Source organism: Phasianus colchicus, chromosome 10 (genome assembly GCF_987193195.1).
Source record: "Phasianus colchicus chromosome 10, bPhaCol1.hap1.1, whole genome shotgun sequence".
Taxonomy (NCBI): domain Eukaryota; kingdom Metazoa; phylum Chordata; class Aves; order Galliformes; family Phasianidae; genus Phasianus; species Phasianus colchicus.
Window position 1 is genome coordinate 20,328,896 of NC_143445.1, and position 24,137 is coordinate 20,353,032.

Consider the following 24,137-nt stretch of genomic DNA (forward strand, 5'->3'; position numbering starts at 1 on the left):
AAAAAGCTAATGGAGATCCACAGGCTTCCAAGTGCTCCCAGAAGTCCTGTCTTGCCAAAGGATCATTATGCTCAAGAAGGGAGTTCAGCCTTGTTTCCATCAGTCCAGAGCACTGTGGTCCTCAGGTCCATAGTCCTACAGCTGGCACCGTGGGACATAATTAGCCAGAAGTTAACTAGGCACAAGCAGCAAATAAGACCCTCTTGTACTCCAGATTGACTGGCTCTTTTCAGAATCTCATCCCATTGCTGTCTTACCTCTGTTTCAGGTAGCTGAACTCCGGACAATCCAGTGTTTTTGTGCCCAGAGTTAGAGAGAATAACAGAATGAAGCCACCTTCATTGCTTTCTTCACTTTGAAGCGCTGCCAAATGACACTGCTCAGACACAATCAAAACGCTTCTTGGAGTAAAAGTAGAACCTTGTAGGCTGACATTTCAAACTAAGATCACTCTGCAGCTGTGGACCCACAAGCAATTGTGATAGCCTGACAGCTCCTGCAGCAGCTGTTTGCCAGTGTCCCTCCCTAGAAAGGAGTTCTTGGATATACTGATCTTAATATTTTTAATAATCATACACTGTATTTGAGTGCAGACAAAGATAGGAACTGCTAAAAGGTATCAGATTTATAATACAACTGAAGTAGTCTGCTGGGGACAACAGAGGATGCCCAGCTAAAGAACACACACACGAAATGTTAAGCAAATTAATCACTAAAGATTTTGGTTAGTATCCAGTGAAACTTCCCCTGCAAAGATGAGCACAAGTACAGTCTGTCTACAACTACTTCACTCTCCCATTCAGTGTGTCATTAAGAGAACTCTGAAAAAGTAGTTTTTGAGGTGTGGATTTTTTCCTCTTAAATAGCAAGCATCTCCCAGATTATTAAGTGATAAAGAAGATTGAAAGTGTCAGTCAAAGGCACTTCTGCTGAAGGCAACAACAAAACTTTAATTAACTGAAAGTCACTCAATAGTCCAAAACTAAGAACATTGAGGTCATTCCTAAAGAGAAATACAAGATGGAAGTACCACTGAACTGAGGCAGCCAGCCATATACAAGCATATGTTGCAGTTTTGATTTCTAATAATCATTCTTGGAACTAAAATTACACCTGCAGCGAGATTTGCAAGAATAAAACTCTTCTATAGAGAAAAAAGGAGGAAAACCAGAAGAACCCAACTGCATTGAAAATAAACATGCAATGGGATGAATGCTCAGATTAAATATATATACGCTGAAAAATAACAACAATATTATGCAACTCTAATTCTGAATTATTTTTTTTAAACTACGCTTCATTTATCCTGATGTAAAACAAATATTTTTAAACGTGTTATTTAACGGCTGATGGAACTTGAGTTAGCAGCACCCATAAAATCTGCAGCTTCGTAATTTGTGAGTAGGAAAAGTTCAGTATTTCAGAAGTATCACTTCAGATGCGCAGTTCTGGCTGACTTTCACAATCCTAAATCAAGACCGTACAAATTACTTTCTAAACAGTCCTTGATAAATGGTCAGTCACATCTCCTCCTGTTTTCTCTGGGTTAAAGCCCTAATTGTCTCGCATATGAGATAATAATATCAATCTGAAAACTCCATTGGAACGTACCTATTTTGCAAGAAATGGTGCTGCCTAGCCTGTAACAGAGAGAGGATGATGAGGTACCCTGAAGTGATTAGACATGCTGCAGGAGCGAATTTAATTTGGAAGATTGAGAGGTGTGGAGATAACTACTTTCTGCCTACACACTGCTACCACTACTCAGTATAACTGAAGACTTATAAATACTTTATAAATTAAAGAAATTAACCACAGCATTCCCAAACTGAAAGAACCACCTACACCGTTTGTACATTGTTCTATTAATAGCGGCTATAACAGTCGCTCCTACAGTCATAGCATACATTAAAATGAAACAGAATTGAAAAGATCAGAAGCTGACACTCTTCTCCAGGTATGTACATGACTTTGCAGGGACTACAGACCTTTCAAACAACAGTAATTCCCAGATCCTTGCCCAGAATCATAGCATTTTAAAAGAGAAAGTAATGAACGTAATGATTTAGGTCAATAAAACCCAGAAGATGAAGCCCCAGAGCCAGCATAAGCATTCTCATACTGCTGTGATGCTATCAAGATGGAAACTTCTCATCAGAACCTGTAATGCAAAAGTCAATGTACTCTAATTAAGCCTCTTTTTCCTCTTCTCCTGCCCCAAACTAACCAAAATCATTACACAACTTACCCAGCTTCCCATCCCAGCACTCCTGTTTACAACGTGTCTGGAAACCTTACTTAATCTCACCTGCAATCCAATTAAAAGCCTCTCAAATTCACACCTGTGCTAATTGTAGATTCACATCGCTGCTTTGTAGTCATTAAGTCTATGAGTTAAAGTTTCTATGAGTGCAACTAATGTAGTTTATCAACAAAATGCCAGAACGTTTACATGCTAAAACAAGATAATCAGTATTCATGCTTAAAGATTTCAGCAGGGATCAGGAAGGAATTATCTTGTCTTATGAAGCATTTAAAAATGGCTAATTATGTTTGTTCATAAAATTTAGTCCTGAAGCAAGTGAAATCAGAATAAAAGCTTTTAAACTTCCAAAAGGTGAATACTTAATTTGGCTGAGGTGTTAATTTATAGCAAAAAGTCCTGTGATTGTTTTATTCTTCAGTAAAGACTAAAAAAGATGCATTTCAGAAATACAAAACCCGTAATACATAAGCCTTCATCTTCCAGCCTACTTTTCTCTCAAAGATTAGAAATACACAGCTAAGAGGCAATTTCTAGTGGATTTATATTAGTACACCATGTGTTCACAAATGAATAGTACCTGAAAACTGCAACGTATGGTGCAACATCCAAAAAGATCCACGCAGTGGAATGGCAAAGGGGCTAGTGTGATAGAAAGGCGCTCACCTGTCTCTGATGATCTGGGCTAGTATGGAAGACTCCACAAGAAAAGAATCTCCAACCAGAGATCCTTCCACAGTGAGGGTCAGCCCTTCAATGAGGTCTAAGAGAGGTGCAGCCAGGCTCAACCACTTCCAGTCACACAGATGAATTACCTTCACCTGTGCTCCCAGCCTGCCTGGGTCCTTTCCCCAGGTGCTCAATCAGTGGTTCAGGCTGTGATTCAACAGTTCCCATACATATGATTTCATAGGAATGGTCTTCTCAGTTCACCACACAGAGTCAAAGTTGTTCAGTATCAACTGTGTTCGCATACCATTTCCAAATACCTCTTGTAGACCCCTAAAATACAGCCTTGAAATAATCTAAAATTTTACATTTTGCTAGAGATTTAAAAAATAATAAAAGAAGTTTCTTCACTTTCATACAGTGGGCAGCTAGCAATAGGAAACCCACTCAGAACTTCAGACAGTAGAGGGGAAATTAAAACAAAGCTTTGTGGAACACTTGTAATTCTGCCAGGAGCTTTTTCTAATGTGCTCTTGCTACTAATCTACCCAGAGTAAATCAACTGGCACATGGTATGTACTATAGACGGCTCGGCCATAGTAAACATATAAGCTGCACATATCTGTTACACAGGTGCTTGGTTTTAGACTTGTTGGCTGCCCAAGAGCAGTCAAAATTTTTGGCAAATGCCCATGGTTCCACTGACTGGAAAAGATAGTGAGAAAGTAGTCAGCTGGCAGTAGCACTTTCCAGATCAGCCCCCGGGCCGGAGCCAAAGCTGCAGTCTCATTCTTCACCCCATATTCTGAATCACTGTCAAATTCCTATACCCATTTTGCACTCCAGGGGAAGGCTTTTTTTGGCTGGAGTTATCAGAACAGAGATGTTGCGATACATAGTACCGCTGTGAAGTGCACTGCAAAGCATTCCATTATTGATCATTCTGGGGCAAAAAACACTTGTGTTTTTTCCACTGTGTGGGAATGGAAGGGCAGCATACAGGCTGGCACTTAGCAGAGGCTGTTCTTTGCTAGCCAGACACGCTGCAGGTGTAGCTGAAGCACGGTGATGTTTATTATGTCCCTCTAAATAGCTGCCGCTGATGTTGCAGAACTGGTGCTGAGCCAGTAGAAACACATGAACCATAATCGCGTCTGAGAAGAAGACAGCATTATGATGTTGACAGAGACAAATATATTTATCTGCAAGGTTAGTGTTCCTTTCAGGCTAATCTATGTGGTATCTGGCAACGAGCTGTATTTCTTGCTGACGATCCATTGTGATAAGAACATTAGAGAGGCCAGAGGTCATCTTAAGCTTGTGTATCGTGAAATATATCTACATTTTTCTGACATTTCCATCAGTTTTCCATAATCTAAGATAATTTTCTCCCCAACACCCTCCTTGAAATAAAAGATGGACTTAAATTCCTTATGTTGCAAAGATATTTCTGAGCTGATCGAGATTTCCCTTGCTATTAGCAGACACGTTTGAGTTGTCTATTTGCATGTATTTACAGAACAGTAAACTCTACTCCATAAATAGATTGATCAAAGTGGGCCCAAAATCCAGGCTTCTGCTTAAATGGAAATTTGGCCTTATCGGTAAGATAAACCTAAAGCAATGAACAGGTCTCAGGACAGTGAACACCCATCCAAAAATCCAGTTTATAAGTGTAAAATCTGTGTTAGGAAGCCTAGAAACCTTGGGGGGGGGGCTTACTTCTGCTAGAGAAAGCCATGCATGTCTAAAGACCACTGTCTGCAGACAGAAAGCTTTAATGTTGCCTGGTTCTGCTCTGCAGAGCCCCTGCCTCTTACCCTGAGTACCCCAAATCCTTTAGGATTTGATATTACAGGGGAAGCTCTTATGTGATTTCACTCAGATAATACTTTGCTGAAAGCTTATGTAACCCAAATTCCTTCAGACAACACATTTAAAATGCAAAAGAGAGTGGTTTTAATTAAAGAGATTTTTGCTGGGAATCTTTTTCAGTTCAGACCTCTTATGACTATCTGCAAAATAGGTGTGAAATGTCTGTAATTTAATCAGCATGCTGTTCGCTTGTAAATCCAATGACAACTGATTTAATGCCAACATTTTTGTTGGCACTGCTGTTCGTTTTCTTAGAATCTTTCAGCAACTCTGGGACTAAATTCAGAATCATTGCTTCAAATATCAGGAACAGGAAGAAAGGATCAACACATTCTTTTCTAGTTTCACATGAAAACCTTGATTTCTTGTCTCGCTTAAGCCAAGGAAATTAACACTGTGTCCTCAGTCAGGTTAAGATGTCTAATATATAATTTTCTAAAGCAATGACACAAAATCTTCAATTTCCTCAAAATAAAAGTTTGTTTGGCCTTTAGTTTTAAGCCATCCACAATGTTTGTCTGAGGCCTTTGTTTCCTTAGCCACTTTTGTACAAGTGCCTAAGGTTTTATTTGCCTAAGTGTGAGATATAAGCATAGGGCAAAATGATACACTGATTTCACATGAATGACAAGCAGAGATATTAATTATTTCCCAGCATATGAAAACACAACGCCAGCGATACATTCACACAAAGAAAATCAGTAAAGCAACTCATAAAATAACTCTTCAAAGTGATTTAAGATTTATTTTACTCTGTTTTTCTTTCTTCCCTCCCTTTATTTAAGAACATGTCACAGACATGGTAGAAATACTCCAGAAAGAGTGCTAGTCTTCAAGGAGACCTTATCCAGACTAACTCACAGCACATACAGAGAACACCTTCACAGCAAAATATTTTATAAACTGCCCTTCCCAAAGGTTATTTAAGCATTTTAATTAGCTTTCTTTTATCCCCAAAAGACAAGTGATTAGACAGATAGTGAAACACAACCAAAAAGAGGATATCAAGACAGACAAATGCTGCTTCTAAATATGCTTGGGTCCTATTTCAAGGCTCTTTGTGTCAGATTAGCATCAAACATATTTATGAAGCACACTGTGTAAATAAAATGGGGAGATCCAGCACCACCTCATTGATGAAAGGAAGTTTACCCTCAATAGCATTTCAGTGGTATAAAGAATATCCAATAAATAGCCACAAAGTGATATAGCTCTGCATGCTATTATTAATGGCAGTAACTATGCTAATGTATGTAGTCAGCTAATTACTTGTGGTACAAAGGTAACATAATGTGTGAAGAAGGTTTTTTAATCCTAGACACAAGCAAGTTTTAATCAGCCTGCCCAAAAATGACCAGTTTTTTGACTGTTTAGGATGAAGCCTTTTGAAATTCTGCATTAAAGACAGTTTTCTACAAAATAGCCTAGAAATAACTATGAAAAAGTAAGACATCTTGAGTACCAGAGGATGGATTTTCTGCACCTTTTTTTGTTCATGTAATGGGGATCCCATCTGGTCATACTGACAGCCACAAAGAGACCACCCTCTGTTACTTATCTAGATCTCTTCAGTATATTAAATTCGAGAAGGAATTTTACAAGAGCTCATAATCACTAGAACAGAAAATAGATGCACTGAAAGGCTATTACTTTTACAGAAAGCTTCAGAATAATTTATTTATGAGATGGGCTGTTGATTTTACATACTCTTTATGTTTATCAAATTTTTGACATTTATTCCTCCCAGATGAGCCAGTAAAAGGCAGCTATTTAAGGTGTTATTGAGGCATAGAACTTCCAACCTCACCCAGAAGCAGAAAAGTAGGAGGAAGAGCAATCCAAGGGGTATTTTTAGGATGATCTAATAGATTCATCTCGAGTGGGTAGAAAGCAGTTGAGGAGATGCCTACGTGCATGACAAATGGAGCTCATTTGACCATGCCAAAGAACTGGGTCTTTCCCACCACATCCCCATATCCTTCTGCAGTGAGGTCCTTCTTGGCCTTCCTTGGCCTCCAGTGGCTGACATCTGATGAGCTTGAAAATACATAGGTCAGTGTTCTACAGGTTTAAAAATGTGTCCTCTGTGTTCCAGTACATGTGGGCCTCTCCTTCAACTGCAAGATAACTCAGTGTACAAGTTTTTCATAGCTAGAGCTCACCTTAATTGCAGAGACTTGTACAGGACAAAGACACTGGGCACCTGAACAACGAAAGCTGCGAGTTTGACTTAAAGAAACTAGAGCTTTCTTACCCCTTGAAAAAATGAAGCTAGAAGAAGCACAGACCTCAGGTTTTCTGGCTGCTTTCACCATTGGACTTGCACAGGCTTTTAGTAGATAGTCTAAATACTCTCCTACTATGGCTTTGTCCTACGGATTTTGTCGGATAGGGTGGCATAAAAAAAGCAATGATTCAGGCTTTAATGTCTGTCTTATAACTTTTTGGTCTAACAAGCAAATATTGTTTGGCGTGTCCAGCAAAGTTGTAATCTCTTTATGTCAATTAAATTATGTCTGAAGCAAAGCCTAAGTGCTGTGGCATCGCAGTTCAAGATCAAAAACAATTGTGTTTTGCATAGCAATACTATAAAACACTGCCATTTCTGCTAAAAAAAAAAAAATCCTTTTTTTTTCTATAACAGATTACATTGTATCTTTGAAGTGAGAATTTAAGCAGCTAGTGTTTATAATATGTACACCATTAATCTTCAGACTTTAATCTCTGTAGTCCTATTTAACACAATGAAGCAGTGAAGCTTCAAAGAGCACGGATGTTTTATATTGTTTATTGAGATATGAGGTAAAATATAAATGAAAGATCTGGGGAATCAAAATTATATCCGTAATATTTTTTTAATCTGCTTAACGTATTCACTGCTAGCCACGTCAGATAACTACACTATACTTGCCTTGATGATCACTAATACGAACATACTGGATAGGGTAAACATATTAATTAGTGCCTGCACATCTCTCCCTCTTGCTGGTGTAATCATTAAATTGATTTTTCCAGTCTGACATGTAATTGTTCCAGCGATGGAATCCTGCTTTCCACTCTCGTTCTGCTTCATCAATATTTCCTGTAAAACATGAAATGGGTTACATTAATCTAAATTTGAATCTCTTTACATGCTAATTGAAAAATAATTCTGATTATCAATGTCATTTGCTCTAAAGACATTTTAGGATTTTCTTTTGCATCTTTTTTTCAAACTTGGAATAACTGGAAATACAGTGACAGATCAGGAACAACTGCAAAGATATCATTCAGGCACACTTCAGGGGAATAAAGATGTTTATGTATGGGATTGTTGCTTTGCATAATATTCTGTCCATCAAACATGTTATTTTAGAGCCATCTTTTTGTGAAACCCTTGAAATATTAGTTCAGTATATTCTACAGGGAAGCCTACATACCCCAAATAATATGATACGCAATCTGAAATAGATTACTTGTAAAGTTACAGTGAAATCACAGCTTTGTTGAAGGCCACAACAGTCCTCCCTTTAGTTTCAATGGATTACAATGGATGACCAGGATTTCACCCGGCTTCAAAATAAATCTGCGTGTTTAATGTATAAGTGACACAAGTTTGGAGAAGGATACCGTAAAATGTGCATAATGTCAACGTGAAATCAATTTCTTTTTTTCTCTTTCATTCTAGCCTATAAAGCATTTGCTGACTAATCCTGTATCCCAAGGTAATATTTATTGCCAAATTCGTTATAGGCATCAGAGCAGAGGGTGAAGATGAGAAGAGTAATAAAAATATATCATTTTACAAGGTTCCCAGAGTATCTTCTGGACAGGGATCGCTTCCTCCAGTCCCAAAAGACAATTAACCCTAGAGAGGGATGCAGTGACCTTGTAGGAACAACACATACAACCACAAAATGAAAGATAAAGCATACAGGGCTCATTGCATACTGTGGGTCAGCTGTAGAATTTCTGTTAAAGTTTAGAAACCATTGATGATCTATGAATGTCTTTACTCATTTTGCACCTAATTATCTCAGTGTCCCATATTGATGTAGCTTGCTTCCAAAAAATGCAGTAATTGTGTTCACTAGATAACAGCTCCATGAGTTCTTTATGCTCTTTTGACTTTATGTTCTTCTGCTGCAATAGAGCATAGGCCCTTTCCCTCTATAAAAACACTCTTTTCTCCCCATTTTTTATGATCTGTCAGCACTGCAAGTTTAACTGGTTATGTGGAAATGAAATACTTTTGTGTTTTACACATCAGTAGAGAAAATATTCTGGAAAGAGAGTTAACAGATTCAGAGATTTAGTTTGGAGAAGCATCCAGTAATTTGGTTGCTTATCTGCAGTTCAGCTCAACACATCCAAACCTTTTTGGTCTGGAAATCCAGATGGCAATTTAATGAGACTCTGAAATGAGATTTACATTACTTTGTTCCAGTGAGACCAGAAATAAAACCAAGATACTTTTTCTTGGGGAGGTTCTGTGCTTCTTGTAATCAAAAGTGAAATTGTGTACAAATATAGGAAGAAATATTAAAAAGTTAACCAAATTGCTCTCAGTTCAAATAAGTAAATAAGCTTGGTTACATCCGAGTTCAAAGAAAAGTTCAGATAATTAAAATTATTTTTTTTCCTGCTGGCCATAGCTGTGATTAACCCCAAAAACATTTGTAAACACTGATAACAATAACAGCATGTTTTGATTACTGAGCTATGCTGATATGATTCACAGAACTAGAGGGAGAAGACACACACATTGTTTGACTTTCCTGACCCTAGGAACTCATCTCTGCACATTTCTAATTTAAGGAATTATCCAGGATTTCAGAGCCAGATTTTGCACATCTGTCAGACGGATTGGTCATTTGACGTGAACCATCACTGGTATTATTAGAAGAAAGAAAACTTAAACCTCATTTCTTATCTTATTCTAGTTTTCAGTTTTGTTTATCCAGGCAAAGATTCCATTTATGAATTCAAAAAACTGTTCTTACTTTAATTATTCAGGTTTAGATGTGTTTGAAGTCTTAATGTGCAGAAAGCATTTGTGCCCAAAGACATTGGAAAGTGAAATAGCTTTATAATACACACAGCTTCAATTAAAAGTCACTGGTTGAGAGTATAAATTATGAGACAGTTCAGCTGGAGAAAACAGACAATGAGAAATTCAGACTTGCCACCATTATGAATCTAAAAGACAAGAGGGAGAAAGGAAAACACTGAAGTAAGAACTTAGATTCCTGTTTGTTTGCTTTTTCAGCGATAAGATTCAACTTGAAGTCACAAGTCAATGCATCCCATTATCACCAACATCATCAATCTCTCTGAAACAACCACCTATGACTTGGATGAGCTGACAGCTAGAAAGCAGAAAAAAAAAAAAAAAAAAGATGAAAAAAAAGGATAAAAGATTAGAGAATTCGACTTGACTGATAATTACAGCTCAGATTACTGGTTGCTGCAATTCTCTGGTAGTGAGCTGATAATACAGTGAGGTTACTTTGCTATATGCCATCTTCTAGATAGCCTGCCTCTATAGAGATACTAATTAGCCCAATGCAAAGCACAGAGAAGTTTACAAGGAGAAGGGGGGAAATTTCAGGAGGCGGTGAATCATACCTTAAAGGCTCAGAAAGGTCCCAGTTTAACAGAGAGAGGAGAAAAAAAAAAAAAAAGGGTTGTTTTGATTCTTCAGCAGTGTCAGCACAGACAGCTGGCATTTCTTTTCTTTCCACATAGGCATACAGCCCTCAATTCAACGGCATTATAGCAAAGTTATATTTATCTCCATACCACCATTTGTTGCTCTGCTACATGTGCCAATAAAGTGCTAATCTTGAATTTATTTTTGTAGTATTAACATTAAGATTGAGACAAAGGCCAAGTAGCTGTTATGACACAGTATAATTAATAAGGGATGACAAGTTGGAATTATTTTTTTTCTGTCCTCCTCAACAGCTCATAAATGCTGGTACCTGCAAAACTTCTTGTTTCATCAGTATCATAAACACTGCAGCTTTATGCTGTTGTTTTTCTCATGGTGATAGTTTCTACACAATATTCCAGAAAGGAGAATATGTACTTCAGTATCTCTGTATTCAATGCTTTTTAGTCACATGCTTTGAATATCAATGCTTTTTTTTTTAAAAAAAAACAACAACAAACTTTTCTTTTTTTTGTATATATTTTTCAGGACTTCAGGTTATTATTGTTATCATCTTTCAAATGGAAATAGACCTATCTTGGGGGTGAATAATTTTAAGAACTATTCTCCTACCATCCAGTATGCAAAATGCTGGAGTTGGGAAGAATTAAGATTATAAAGGTCCACAGATGGCTGTCGTAGGTACACTGAGTGGAATTTTCTTTGTCATCTGCAAGTGAGGTTGGTTTTGGCTAATCCACTTTTTCTTTGCATGCATAAGGACTGCAGAACATAGCTCTATGGAAATAGGCAACTAATTCTGATGGTGACTTTTCTAAGTCATCACATTTTTAATAGTCTGATACTCTAAGTATGTTTTATGGAGTCCAGACGCTTTTGAGAGGTTCATAGCAAACACAGTGATTTTGGTTATTACTATTCAAGAGGTTGAACTTTCCTCTGTCTCTGTAGTTAATATCTTTTCAGAGCTTATGTATTTACTTTTTTATACAATATATTTACAGTGGCCACTTTGAAGTTTGATTTCCTTATAGATGATGTATGATGCAATAATATCAAGTGAAACAGAAACGTATGCACTATATATATTGGACACTAAAATAGTAATGAAACACAAATGGAAATCTTGGCTACCTGAAGCTTTCTATAATCTAGAGGAAACAGAAATGTAAATAGCTGGGGCTCAGGATGTGTTAAACTGTGTTGAGGAGGTAGTGTCTTACAGAGATGCTTTTATAATTAACATATGATTGCTCTAAAAGCTTCTTAAGAGTCACTTACTGTTTATTGTCCCTCCAGTGTGTTTCTTTTAGAAGCCGTCATCAGAAAATGTTCTGGTGGTTGTCCCGGTGCTTCTGTCCTCGAATGAAACATTAAATGCTGAATGCTCCTGCTTTATCTTTGGGTGACTGTGAAGGGAGAGTACTCTGGGTGCAGTTAGCCCTTTGCAATAGAGCTACCTAATATATGTGTGTAGCAATTGTGTCAAGTTGGGATTGAGAACCCACATAACAAACGTCTAAGTCTGGTGTATCTGCCTACCAACCTTGACATTTAAACTCGTGACTTCAGTTATAATCTTACATATCGAAATTGAAGGGGGAGACTTTAAGAAATCTTTCAAAAATCATACAAAATACTCTACAGATAGAAAAGCCAGAATTATCTATGTGTTACGTTAGTGAGTTTTATTATTATTATTTTTTTTCTTCTTAATTTTCTCAACCCTAAACCACAACATTTATTTATACATATTTTTGAACACATCAGATTTTTTTGCCTGATCAAAATACCTGGCCACAAAGATAGTGGGGACTAGAACTGCCTCGGTGAACCTGCCTTGGTCTGCCATGGAAACCTGCTTGCCCAGGTGCTGGAACAGACTCAGACCCAGCAGTGGCATATGGAGAAGATGTCAAAGGTGTAGCACAGCTTATGCAATGATCACTGTGTGGTTCATCTACAAGCACATCCATGTCAAACTGACCATGTGGAGCACAGAGTCTGCAAAATATTTCAGCTTGATTGTTTTCTTGTCCTAACTGACACAATCCTACTTTTCTATCTGAACTAAGCTTGAACTACCACTTACAGCAACAATGACATAACATTTCCTTATACCTTGTATCCTATCATCTTATATTAAAGTAACCCTGCTTGTCTATTTCAGTAGAAGAAATGATGAAAGAGGCATCAGTTGATGAAGAAATATATATATGGAATGTACTGTCCCATGAGTTCTTTTGGACATAAATGGAGGTAGAAAATGCAAAATACTATTTCAGCAAAGAGAATTGTTACAATACAAAGTATTACGTCATGGTTGCAAACAGAAACTTAAATATTTCTTTGCCAGAACTGTGCAAGATTGTGTAGAGAACATAAATATAAAAGCAGTATTCCTGTTACAGTACTTCAGGGACTGATAGATGTAGATACATGACAAAGTAGATACATGACTACTTAACAACATTCTTGTCTCATTGCTAGATTAGGATCCAGGTACAATGATTCTTTCCTTTTCCTTTCCACAGAGTATGATGCCCATCACCACAGCACTGGAAATTTTATCCATGATCTGAACATCTCATGGAAACAGAGTTACAAATGGAAACATAAAGGCTTAAATTGAATTATCACATTAATACCAAGCAAACAAGCCTTGCATGAAACAGTTTAGATAAAAGTATCTAAAAAGCGCTTTTACCTGTCATTTCCAGTACTTTGGGGAAAAAAATATTCCAGAACCGACACTGCTGAGCACGTAGTTTTGTAAGTACCTCCGAAGCATCAGTATTTAAAGTTAAATATTTTTGTTCAGTACTGGTGAAAACTGGCCATCTTGTTCCATTAATCAGGGTCCCGTTTGGATTTCTAAATGATAAAGAGAAATATTTCCTTTTGAATGAGAATTCATTTCATCACATCACATAAGGTTTTCTGCTCGGTTGTTTTTACTCAACAGTTATTTCAACTTAACTATGTTAGTTTGGAATTACTGGAGTACGCTTTTTTAAGCAACTGAAAAAACCTGATTGAAATTCATTTTTAAAAAGTAAAATCATACGTAGGCCACTCTGAAAGTAATGCCTCCTATTTATTTCTATGGAAACTACAACAGATACAAAGAGCAAAATAAGACTATTTGATAGATCAAATGCTCAGCTATAAAACACTGTTTTCCAACACAGACACCTTCCTTAGCAATGCATGTTTGCCAGTGATAAACAAGAGCCTGCAGAACATGCATATAAAAATCTGCACCAACTAGTCAATCTGTGACCGCTATTGCTGTCACCTCTGCTGGAATGTACCAACCACCACCTCACTGTGCTCACATCCACTGGTTGGTCAGCAGATGTCAATGAATGTCAGTAGGTGTCATTTTTTCCCCACACCTTTGCTTCATATGCACTTCTATATCTGATGCCATTTTGTCAGATTGCCCCTCTGCTGCCATCTGTCATAAGGCAACAAAACATAACAGATCAGTCAGACCAGGCTGGATGGGACTTTGAGCAATCGGGTCTAGAGGGAGGTGTCCCTGCCTATAGCAGGGTGTTGGAACTAGATCATCTCAAAGGTCCCTTCCAACCAAACGATTCTAAGATCCTACAATTGGCTGAAAGGTTCAGCCATTACTGCCATTCCACCAACAACTGACTGTCTGGGCCAGTATAACAAAATATAAGGCATTACTTTCAGAGCAACCCTTGTATAGACACTTTATAATAAAAATACTTGATTAACTGCTATGCATAAGACACGTGTTGAATATGGAGATTCTCACAGAAGCTGTATATTATTACCAGTGCCTTAAAAAAAAACAAACAAACAAACAAACTAGTTTGGAAGGTTTCATGATTCATGTTTTAGTTTCAACGTTGTAGACCATTTCAGATAATTAAACTGACTGGACTAAATGGCTCTGAAAAAATGCAAGCAAAGGTTCAAAATTGTCTAAATTTTGCATTGGAGATATAGTGGGAGAGAAAAGAATTATCTCGCATTAACAAGGAAAAGTTCCTCCTTGGGCTATGCTGAGCTCCACTAGAGGAGTGCCAAATATGAACAATTTCAAATCTTCTGGAAATTGGGAAGAGCTACAGAGCATTTGGAACTTTACAACACAGACTCTGCACATTAAAGGATCACAGCTGCTAGTATTAAAATAGTTGTGATAAATATTTATAATACAATGGTATTTATAGGGCTCTAGTGACAAACATTAACATTCAAAAGGACAGACAGATCCAGCTTTCCCCTCCAAAAAGGACAACACGTAGTATCTATTGGATGGATCTCTATGACTAGAGAAAAAATAAATTTGAGCGTGTTTAAAAAGAACAAAATGTGAAACATTGCATTAGGGAACAAATGAGACAGAATATGATATTTTAGAAAAACAATGGATGATCTGTGACTGTTTAAAATACAAATCTGAATTAGTTCTGAAGAGGTTAGAAGACAAATGAAATATCTTATTTCCGTGCAAGCAAGAGGACTCATTTTATTTGCTAGAAGACAACATCAAGGAATGGTTTTTAGGGCAGAACGATGGTAGCTGATGATCCTTGGCAGGATAAATTAAGGAGAACTAGAAGCTTAGTTAATTTGCTTTTCTCTACTTTACTTTTCACCAAGACTTCCCAGAAGGCAGCAGTCAGAGAAGAGTCCATCACGCATGGAGCCTGCTTGAGCACTGCTTGCCACAAGTGGGAACAAGGCAATGGGCACAGGTGGGAGCAATCGGAGCACAAGATTCAGCCACTGAAAAAGTACTGACATCTCTTAGTTCATGCGAAATGAGTCAAATGTTTGCCCCATTTCAGCATTCTGCTTTACTCCAGAGTTCATAGCACTGGGTATCATTCACTTACAGAAACTCTTACAGAGGAAGAGATTCAACTTGCCATTTCCTGGTTGGCTCACTTCCTTACTGATATTTCTTTACTAATTTTGCTCTGATTAACTTATGGCACCCTTTTAACTGCACATTTATTTGTGACTTGAGAAAATGACAACTTAAGCCGAGCTGACTTGCACTTCATTTCAAGATCAGAACACTAACTGTGCTGTCAGTATTCATTTAACAGCTTTTATCCTGTGAAATAAATCATGACACCCTGCGTTATAATATGCAGGTGTAGGGGGGATTATACAACGGCTACAGATGTATTTTACTAAAAATTATTGAAAGAACTGTCAGAAGAGTGCAGCATTTTGAAATATATGAGCATGCTGATCATGACATTCTCTCTAATTTCCAGAATGCTTACTGTTCAAAGACACATCCAATAATTTCCATCTTAGCTTCACTACTGAAAATTTCTGAAGTTAAAAAGAAGTTCCAAGTTAAAGCAAAACACAGGGATCGCAAGAATGCAATGTTTAACTCGTAAGAACAAGTTATGACTGTGACCTCACTGTCCTATTGCAATTACATTTCATTCCTTCTTGCTAGTAACTTCATGACAAGAAGCTACAAAATCACATAGTGTCCGGACCAAAATCCAAGTTTAATAATATTTACATAAAAAATTAAAAGTTTTGTGAGAATATCCTTACCAAAGAGGAACCCAATACACTTATAACAATTGAAACATCAGTACAATGGCAAAGGCATTACAACAAAGGTGTAATGACAGAAAAACTAGCACGATAGAAAAGTGATATAAAAGAAGGAAAAAAAAAAAAACAAAAAAAAAAACCAGAAGATTCCAGGTTTGAAGGGGAAAGCTTCAGCAAGAAGGGATCTTCAGAAAGAGATCCTTCCACACTGGCAGTCAGTCCTTCAATGAGGTCTAAGAGAGCTGCAGCCAGGCTCCACCCCTTCCAGTCACACAGATGAGTTGCCTTCACCTGTGCTCCCATGGCTGCCTGGGTCCATTCCCCAGGTGTTCAATCAGCAGTTCAGGCCATGACTCAACAGTTCCCTTACAACACTGTACAGGCCTACCTGCATCTGTCTGTGGTTGGATGGGTGATCTTTGCTGACAGATTAGAACTTGCAGCTACTGATACAATGCTCAGAATTTCTATGGAAACCTCCATCCTGTGGACTTCATCACCTTCTCAGACCTCTTAACATTTTGATGCTATTTCATCTTCTGATACCCTTCATTCATGTCTTCTTCATTACATTTCAGTTGTGGCTACCTCTGTGCTGTCAGTGGGACCTGAAAGGATGCCCAGTAGGGCTTGAACCACGCTTCTATTGCGCATTAACTCTGCTGAATTCTAAAAATATTCCTTAGATCTTTGTCCTTATCCTTAAGCTCTAGCCAGGAAATATCTTCCTTTTGTTCACAGAGAATGCAAGGTTCTTCACTGAATAATTTTAGTGTATTTTCTATACGCTTATTTTCTATGCACTTTTTAACATGCACAGGAGTCTTAGGGCAATTAAGAAGTGCAATTATTTGTATTGCTCCCAGAGAAGAAATGTAAGAGAAGAAGAAAAGAACCCAAACTTGTGCTTAAACTTTGGCATAAACAGAACTTATTTCTGTATTTCTTCTATTTTTTTTTTGCTTTTCATATACCATGAGGTTTCAGGCTGGGCTCTTCAATGCTGGCAGCAGCTCACTGATATTTTCTCATCTAGTTTATAAAGATAAGTGTTTAAGGCAGCCAAACATTTTCTCAATAATTTGAAAGACAGTTTTTAGCAGTTCATCTCTACCAAAGCTGCTCTCATGCACCACCTTTACGTATATATGCTACCACTAATGTTCATAAGCTGTACAGTAATCCTTTGATCTATGGAATTTTTCTTTTTTTTTTTTTTTAATTTACTGTTCCACAGGTCATACTTTCCCTTTTTGGATGTTGCATAACCATAATTGTCAATAGAATTTTATCTTCAGGGCTCTTTCATAGGAAGCATTCCAGATTTGACAGCAGGAGTGAAGAGGGTTTCAGAGGAGATAATTCAATGGAGGTGCCCAAGGCCATGTTGGATGGGCTCTGGGCGGTCAGACCACAGCAGAGGTTGGGGCTGGGTGGGCTTTAAGATCCCTTCCAACCAACCAGAGCCATTCTGTGATTCTATGATCGTTTCTGCGTATTTAGTGTTCATCTTCCAAAGCTTCAGAAAAAAAAGGCTAATTTGTTTCAGATGGAAAATGCAACAACCTGAACACAGTTCTGTTTATCATAATCAAAATGCCAACGTTACCATTCTCATTAATATGATCAATATAGCCTGGAAAACAACACCAGCTCACTGCATATTTATTAATATTTATAGCATTAATTTGATGGTTTATCAAACAAATTCACAAAAATTTAATTAATCATCGATTTTTTTTCTTTAATTTTCTATTTCACTTTATTTTTGTGAGTGAACTTTTAATAGTTTTCACTCTGCTGTGGTGTCTCCATTTAACAGAGAGCTTCTTTTGTACTCTTACATTATACTTTGTCACCCACAAAGAAAAAAGTCTTCTCTGATAGTTCTCTTGGAAAACAACTTAGACATAATTTACCTTTGTAAAGAGTGTTGCAAAAACTGTACAGCATGCTGGTTTAGATTGTCCCATGCCTTCATTCTATTCCTATTTAGCTGCTCTGCTTATAACAGGATCTAGTCAGCACCTTGCATGCTTCCCTAGAGAAAACTGCAACAATGTTCATCTATTATTTCATCCACTTAACACAGATTAATTATACAAACCCAAACTCGCTAAGAGATTCAGAGGCTGAAAGAAGTCTGCATCCAGTGCCTGGCAACCCCTTGCTCCAGCCAGACCTGCCTGGAAGGCCACAAACACATGCTGCTTCTGCCTAGCTACAGCTGCTCATAGAGAAACTGCTCCCTGAGAAGAAGCACATACTAATTTCCCCTGAGCAGCATGTTATTGGTCTTAATTGTCTCTCCAGTAGCTGCTGGCTTTCCTCTGACCCTCTCAAAGCAGCTCAGCAAGCTCACTGCCTGCAGCTCACCCTGAAGAGGATATCCCATTCCTCTCTGATCTGCAGAGCAGTAGAAAGGTGGCCCCTCTGTGCACAGCTTACCTTTGCTGCTCTCATCAGAGCAGCACCAGTCAACAACACAATACACAGCAAGGCAATTTCTTTCTCTCTGCCTTCTGCAGGTTATATCCACACTGGCATTCTGCTGGCATGTGTCTCGTTAGCTGAACGAGGTGCTTGCTGAGATTAATGAAAGGTTATGATAATGCTGCTGCACCCTCTGCTTCCCCTCTGCAGTAAGAATTGAAATTAAATGGGGACCTGCTCCTGCTAGGTGCAACTTTATTGACTTCACCAGGGTTGTATCTGTTGATGCTCACTCTCAATTTTGCCCCCTTTTCTTTTAAACAGTTGGTTTAAAGGGAGGAGAGAATGAATGTGAATCATTTTTATTAGCTTTCATGGTTCCTTGCAGCTATCAGGCAGTGCTGGCAATGAGCTGTTTTTCATGGGATGCCATTTTACTCTGTTACCATGGGCACAGGATAACAGGGAGGGGGAAGTGCCTCCCAGCTACCTGGGAATGCAACAGCAGCAGTAATGCTGTCTCTTGCACGTTTTTTGCGGCTGCGTAACAAAGTCTTGAAGAATTATGGAAATAGTAACTTCAGCATCAATTAAGAACTATGCTGTCATTGCAGGAGCTGCTGAAGCCTGCATATATGTACCCGAGGTACATCCCAGCAGCACAGCCAGGGCTGCAGTGCAGGTTCCATCCCTACAGTTTCTCATGCAGCAGCTCAGTGCAGGTGTGAAGCCTAACAATACCTAATTGTTAAAATGTGAAACCTAATGAATGCAATTAATACTGTAGTTTGAGTTTGCACTTGTAGAAATGCATAACAAAAATATTTTTTTGTGTTATAAACTTTGGTTGTATTTTCTTCTAATGTGTTTTCAGGAGGGTAAAAGAGACTAAGAACACAGGGCAGGCAAAATGAATAAAGGATGAGAAAACATCACCTGGGCTATAAGATCAACTGTTGATATCCATAAGAGGAGGGAAGCAAAGCCATGTTGGCAGAAAAAGAGATGCCTAACTCACAAGTGATACCACAGATTAAATTGTAATGATGCCATGAGTAAACATAAACTACTTACTTTAATAAAGCAGTATGTAGACAAATGAAAAATTATAGGATGATAAGAGCTAATGAATGATAGTGTCATGTGACAGGTCCTCACCAAAGCTCTGGCCTCCAACTCATTGCTCCTTAGAGGGATAGGGTATGTCAGGGCTTTACTCTTTCTTCAGTACAAAGCCTGATTGCCTCCTGCCCATGCCTCAATCAGTAAGCAATCCCACTGAGATATCATACATTTTGAGGAAAGGGCATGAGATCTGTAGCCTAAAAATAGATCTCAGTTTTCTGATTTAGTAATTGCTCTGTTGTGTAGGACATCTCCATTAATCATGACAGTACTAAATAAAACACCCAAACAAATACCTTTAAGTACTTCACTTAGCATTTGAGCCAAATGGATAAATCTTTTTTTTTTTTTCAGCCTGGAAGAAAACACGTTGTTGTTTTCCCTTCTCCATCTGGGCATGGAGCAGTGGTTTGCTGGTGAAGGAGCACCCCACATACCAGGCTGCCTGTGCAGCCAAGGAGCCAGAAGTATTTGCAGCATTCGTCAGGCAAACATCTCCAGATATCATCCAATTTCCAAAGGCCATGATACATAATATTTATACCTGTATTCATCTTCTTGTCACAATGCAATCCTTGCCAGGCTAACCACAGCTCTGGGTGGTGGTGCAGTTCCTGCAGGGATGGCGTAGGCCTGTGTATGATTTTGCTCCCAAGGTACGACTGGGAGTTTAACAGATATTTCCCAGACAAATCCTACCAAAAAGAAGATCAACTACTTGTTAAATCTTCTCCCAGCTCCCAGCTCCCAGACAATTTGGATATGTGCTGGTGTCTTCCTACCTTGCTGTTAGTTTCAGATGACTCACTGTCAACTAGACACTGGAGAAGGCCATGGTGTGGAAGACTGAAAATCCTTTATCTGAGGGCAGACCTCATGTTCTTGTAACAGAGACAACAAACCTGTTCTAGAGCCTATCCTTAGAGAAGTCAGTAAGGGAAAAGTTCAACAAGTATCTGTACCACCTATAAGAAAAACTGTTAACTTTCAGAACATTTTCCAAAGTCAACTTATCATTTACTGTATACTGGAAGGATCTGAAGGACTCCCTGTGCAAAATCTCTATAGTATGCCAAAATATTTCACACTAAAATATACTCTTTGAGGCTTTCCGTTGTTAGAAACTGCAAAAGCAAAGACAAGATGACAGAGACATTTTCCTGTGCATTACCTAAGGTTTGTGGATTGACTCATTTAGAATAACATAGACAAGGGGAAGTGCCACTCCTAAATAAGCGAGTTGGAAAGCTGACATTCACAAATACATATATTAGCTTTGATGTCACTTGGTACTCTTGGTACATAATACCACATAACAAGTTACCTTGCTGTTTTTCATTTAATTGAGACAGCTCTCCAGGGTATTCCTTGATAAGAGCTAATCACTAACCATCCTATCTATCCTGATGGATTCTCCATGCAGATGTCCTGACATGCTTAATATTTTATTTTTAAATATCCTCTTAAGGTCTTTATCCTCTCAGACTAGTGGAAAAGACAACAACTATCCAATCTATCAACTGAAAAGTCTGAGCGGTGTCATTTATAATAACCAAGCTCTAAAAACTTCCATACTGAAAGGTGACAACTCAGACAGGGATATTGTCAGCATGCAGTTTACTGAGTGATTTGAAAGCATTCACAATTATCTGTTTTATATACTAAGCTTCTCTGAAGCCTCATGGAACTGGTATTCTCAAGACATCTGGCTTGTGCTTCTCTGGCACTAAGAAGAATAGTGGAGTTTAGAAAATAAATACTGATCATGTTTAAAAGCACTGATTTTCTTTTATTTTTTAATTAGAATGCGATTCTTGCAAGAAAATTTTTTGCTATTTCCTTAATGGGACATAAAAATCATCGGTTGTGATCCTGTGATCCTTGAGCCTTACTCAGATTTCCATTGTACTGAATGAGAGAGCTCATGCAATTATGTACTACAAGTATGAGAGAGATTGCAGAGTTGAATCCTCCAAATTACTTTTCTTAAACTGTTGTTGATGGAAAGTTCATTATTTTTTGTTGTTCTTGCTCACAGATTACAAACATGAGTTCATTATCTAATGACCATAAAGTGCCTCTGAGTCCCTGCTAAAGGAAACTGCTTTGCAAGTTATATTGAAGATAAATATTATTTCTTGTGCTGATCCTTGAAGAAACGTGTAGGATCCAGCTGGCATACTTTTTAACTGACAGGAATTGGAGAAGGACCTTGCAACTAGGCTTTCTTACGTCTTCACGGGCTAAATAAAGCTCAGGATATTCCTTCCAGATTCCAGCTTGGTGACAGCCGTGGTGTGTTTAAGTGGCTTAGACTATAATTTAACATGGTATGTGTTATTACAAACAATATCAGCTTCAGGAAATGAAGTAACAAGCTGTTGCTTCTTTTTTGGTCTGTTTTCTGCTGAAAACTGATTCATGATGAGTTTATCAAGTTGAAACGACTCTTGCTTGTGCACGTCTTGGTACTTATTCATGTTCCTGCTATATATAAAGGATTAACAAGGAAAGTCTTAAGGTACTGGCTGTTAATACAGTATTTGAGAAATTTAGATGCAGGATGTTGTGTCTTAGCAACTTGGGCATGCTTGCAATGCATTTAAGAGCTCAGTGCCTCAGATCTCTGGCTCCAGGGTTGGAGTCTGCTCTGGTATCAGGACTAATAATGACCCATGTCAGCCACACCAAAGTTAATTAGCCCTTCAGCCCCCAGCAGTGTATTTCAAACCTCCTGTGTCCATGCTGGATAGAACCCTTGTACTTAGGTTTCCTGCACCGTGAAAATGTTCCAGCACAGCTCGGTGCTATATCCACAAGTATTTTATTCTTTTTGTTTAACATACCTTGCATCTGATTTGTTATTTTGGTTCATGTTTGAAGAGCAGTCCAACACTTTTTGAAGTGAATCAGTAAGTTAGAGGCTAATCCAAATGCAAACAAATGGGGCAGGTTATTTGACTTCAGAAAGCTTTGGATCAGGTCCCAGCTGGAGAAATACCTGCAGCTATTTACAGAAAAAGCTCCTCTCCTTCTGGACAGAATTCACTTGGATGATTTCACACCTTCTCCAGGACTCAAGGTTCTAGTGCGAACGTTCACAGTTCATATTTAAGTCATTTTTGAACTGACAAAAGAGAGTCAAACTATGGCTTAAAACTTTTTCATTCCAAAGGAGTTAAACTTTTTTTTTGTCGATTGTTCCTGCAAAGTATTTTGTAAGACCCTTATGACCTTACATATGATGCCAATTTTAGCTTTCAAGGACTACTGTTCAAAGATACTATTTTTTGATACTCAGCAGAAAATCAAAAGGAATGATAGCTTTTAGTCTTACTTGTAGAAGCTGAGGAGGAGGGCTATTTGGAAATGAAACAAGGTGCTGAATCCTATTTCGACTTTGATGGAGGAAGTCATTTCCACAGAATGTAAGTAAAAGAATAAGTAGACAGGAACTGACATAGCATTTTCCCTTCCAGTCATCCATTGCAACTCGCTTATCTCCTTTACAACTACACTTTTTCTCATGGCCTGGGAAAATCTGAACTTACGTAGTATTTTAACCAGAATTGCTCCCTGGAAACATCTAAAGAGAGTGTGTAAAAGGAGAGAAAAATTGTTTTATTTCCATGGAACTATTAATGCTGTGTTTTAAATTCCCAGTGGCTTTAGTAAAAACTATCAACCCTGTTGGTTGTGAGGAAGAGTAAATATTGTACTCATATGTATATGATTGCTGTTTCAAATTCTCACCTTCTCTGCCATTAATAGAGTTCATTCACAGACACTTGGAAATTGTTAGATAAATGGATGCAATGCTTTCCTTATCTCTAAAGACCAAATTTTCAAGACTGGCTGAGTAATAGATGCTATACTACTACGGTGTAATATTTGAGATTTGTTTTCAATTGTAATTGCCCTAATCATGATTTCTTTTCAAGATGGATACTCCACATAGCTCTGAACCAAATAAAATCATCTAGATGCATTGTGTCATGATGGACTTGATCACAGTAGCATTTTTCTTGATTTTTTCCTCTTCTACCACTGTTTTATTTCTGTTAGTAGGAAGATCAAAAGTTACAAACTTCAACTGCCACAATTGTAATTATTCACTTTTCTCTGTTATTAATTCTCTGGGGGTCTGACATCTGTAAGTTGAGATCATATATATTTTTTACATTAAATACATTAAAATGATGTCCCAGCGTTACAACATCCTCTGACCCTGATTTAAACGCAGTCCTGGAACCAAGAAAGAGATCTCTAAATAGAAACTTTTAAACTTAGAATCATGAAAATCACTATCTCAAGAAGAAAGAGTATGTAAAAGGGAAGATATCTGAGCCTGTCTGAAGTCCTTCTTTGTCAAAATTAAGAGGGCGTTTGTGGAAATTATAGCAAACTATAAACTATACAGTACTTCATATCTAGGAAAACACAATCATTTAAACCTCTGAGCATTTCCAGTTATGTAGAAAATTCACTTGGAGGCTACCGTTCGAGAACACCATCGTGAATAAATACCATTCACGAGAGACAGATACT

At 37.9% G+C, this 24,137-nt stretch overlaps 1 protein-coding gene and 1 long non-coding RNA gene across 4 annotated transcripts in view; both read right to left on the bottom strand.

The window, feature by feature from the left end:
* Window positions 1-3,241, bottom strand: part of LOC149916654 (uncharacterized) — an 83,162-nt gene extending 79,921 nt beyond the window's left edge. Inside the window, exon 1 of the long non-coding RNA XR_016469755.1 lies at window positions 2,930-3,241. This is a non-coding gene — a long non-coding RNA (uncharacterized LOC149916654). The remainder of the gene's footprint in view (window positions 1-2,929) is intronic.
* Window positions 3,242-5,439: 2,198 nt separating this feature from the next.
* The window catches only part of BCHE (butyrylcholinesterase), a 49,814-nt gene continuing 31,116 nt past the window's right edge, over window positions 5,440-24,137 (bottom strand). For 2 of the 3 annotated variants that reach the window (XM_090147651.1, XM_031603720.2), the window contains exons 3-4: window positions 13,168-13,334; window positions 5,440-7,889 (exon numbers count right to left, since the gene is read on the bottom strand). In XM_090147651.1, coding sequence (XP_090003777.1) covers window positions 7,762-7,889; window positions 13,168-13,334 — 295 coding nt within the window. In that variant the 3' untranslated portion in view covers window positions 5,440-7,761. The remainder of the gene's footprint in view (window positions 7,890-13,167; window positions 13,335-24,137) is intronic. The other variant, XM_090147650.1, reaches the window with a different exon arrangement.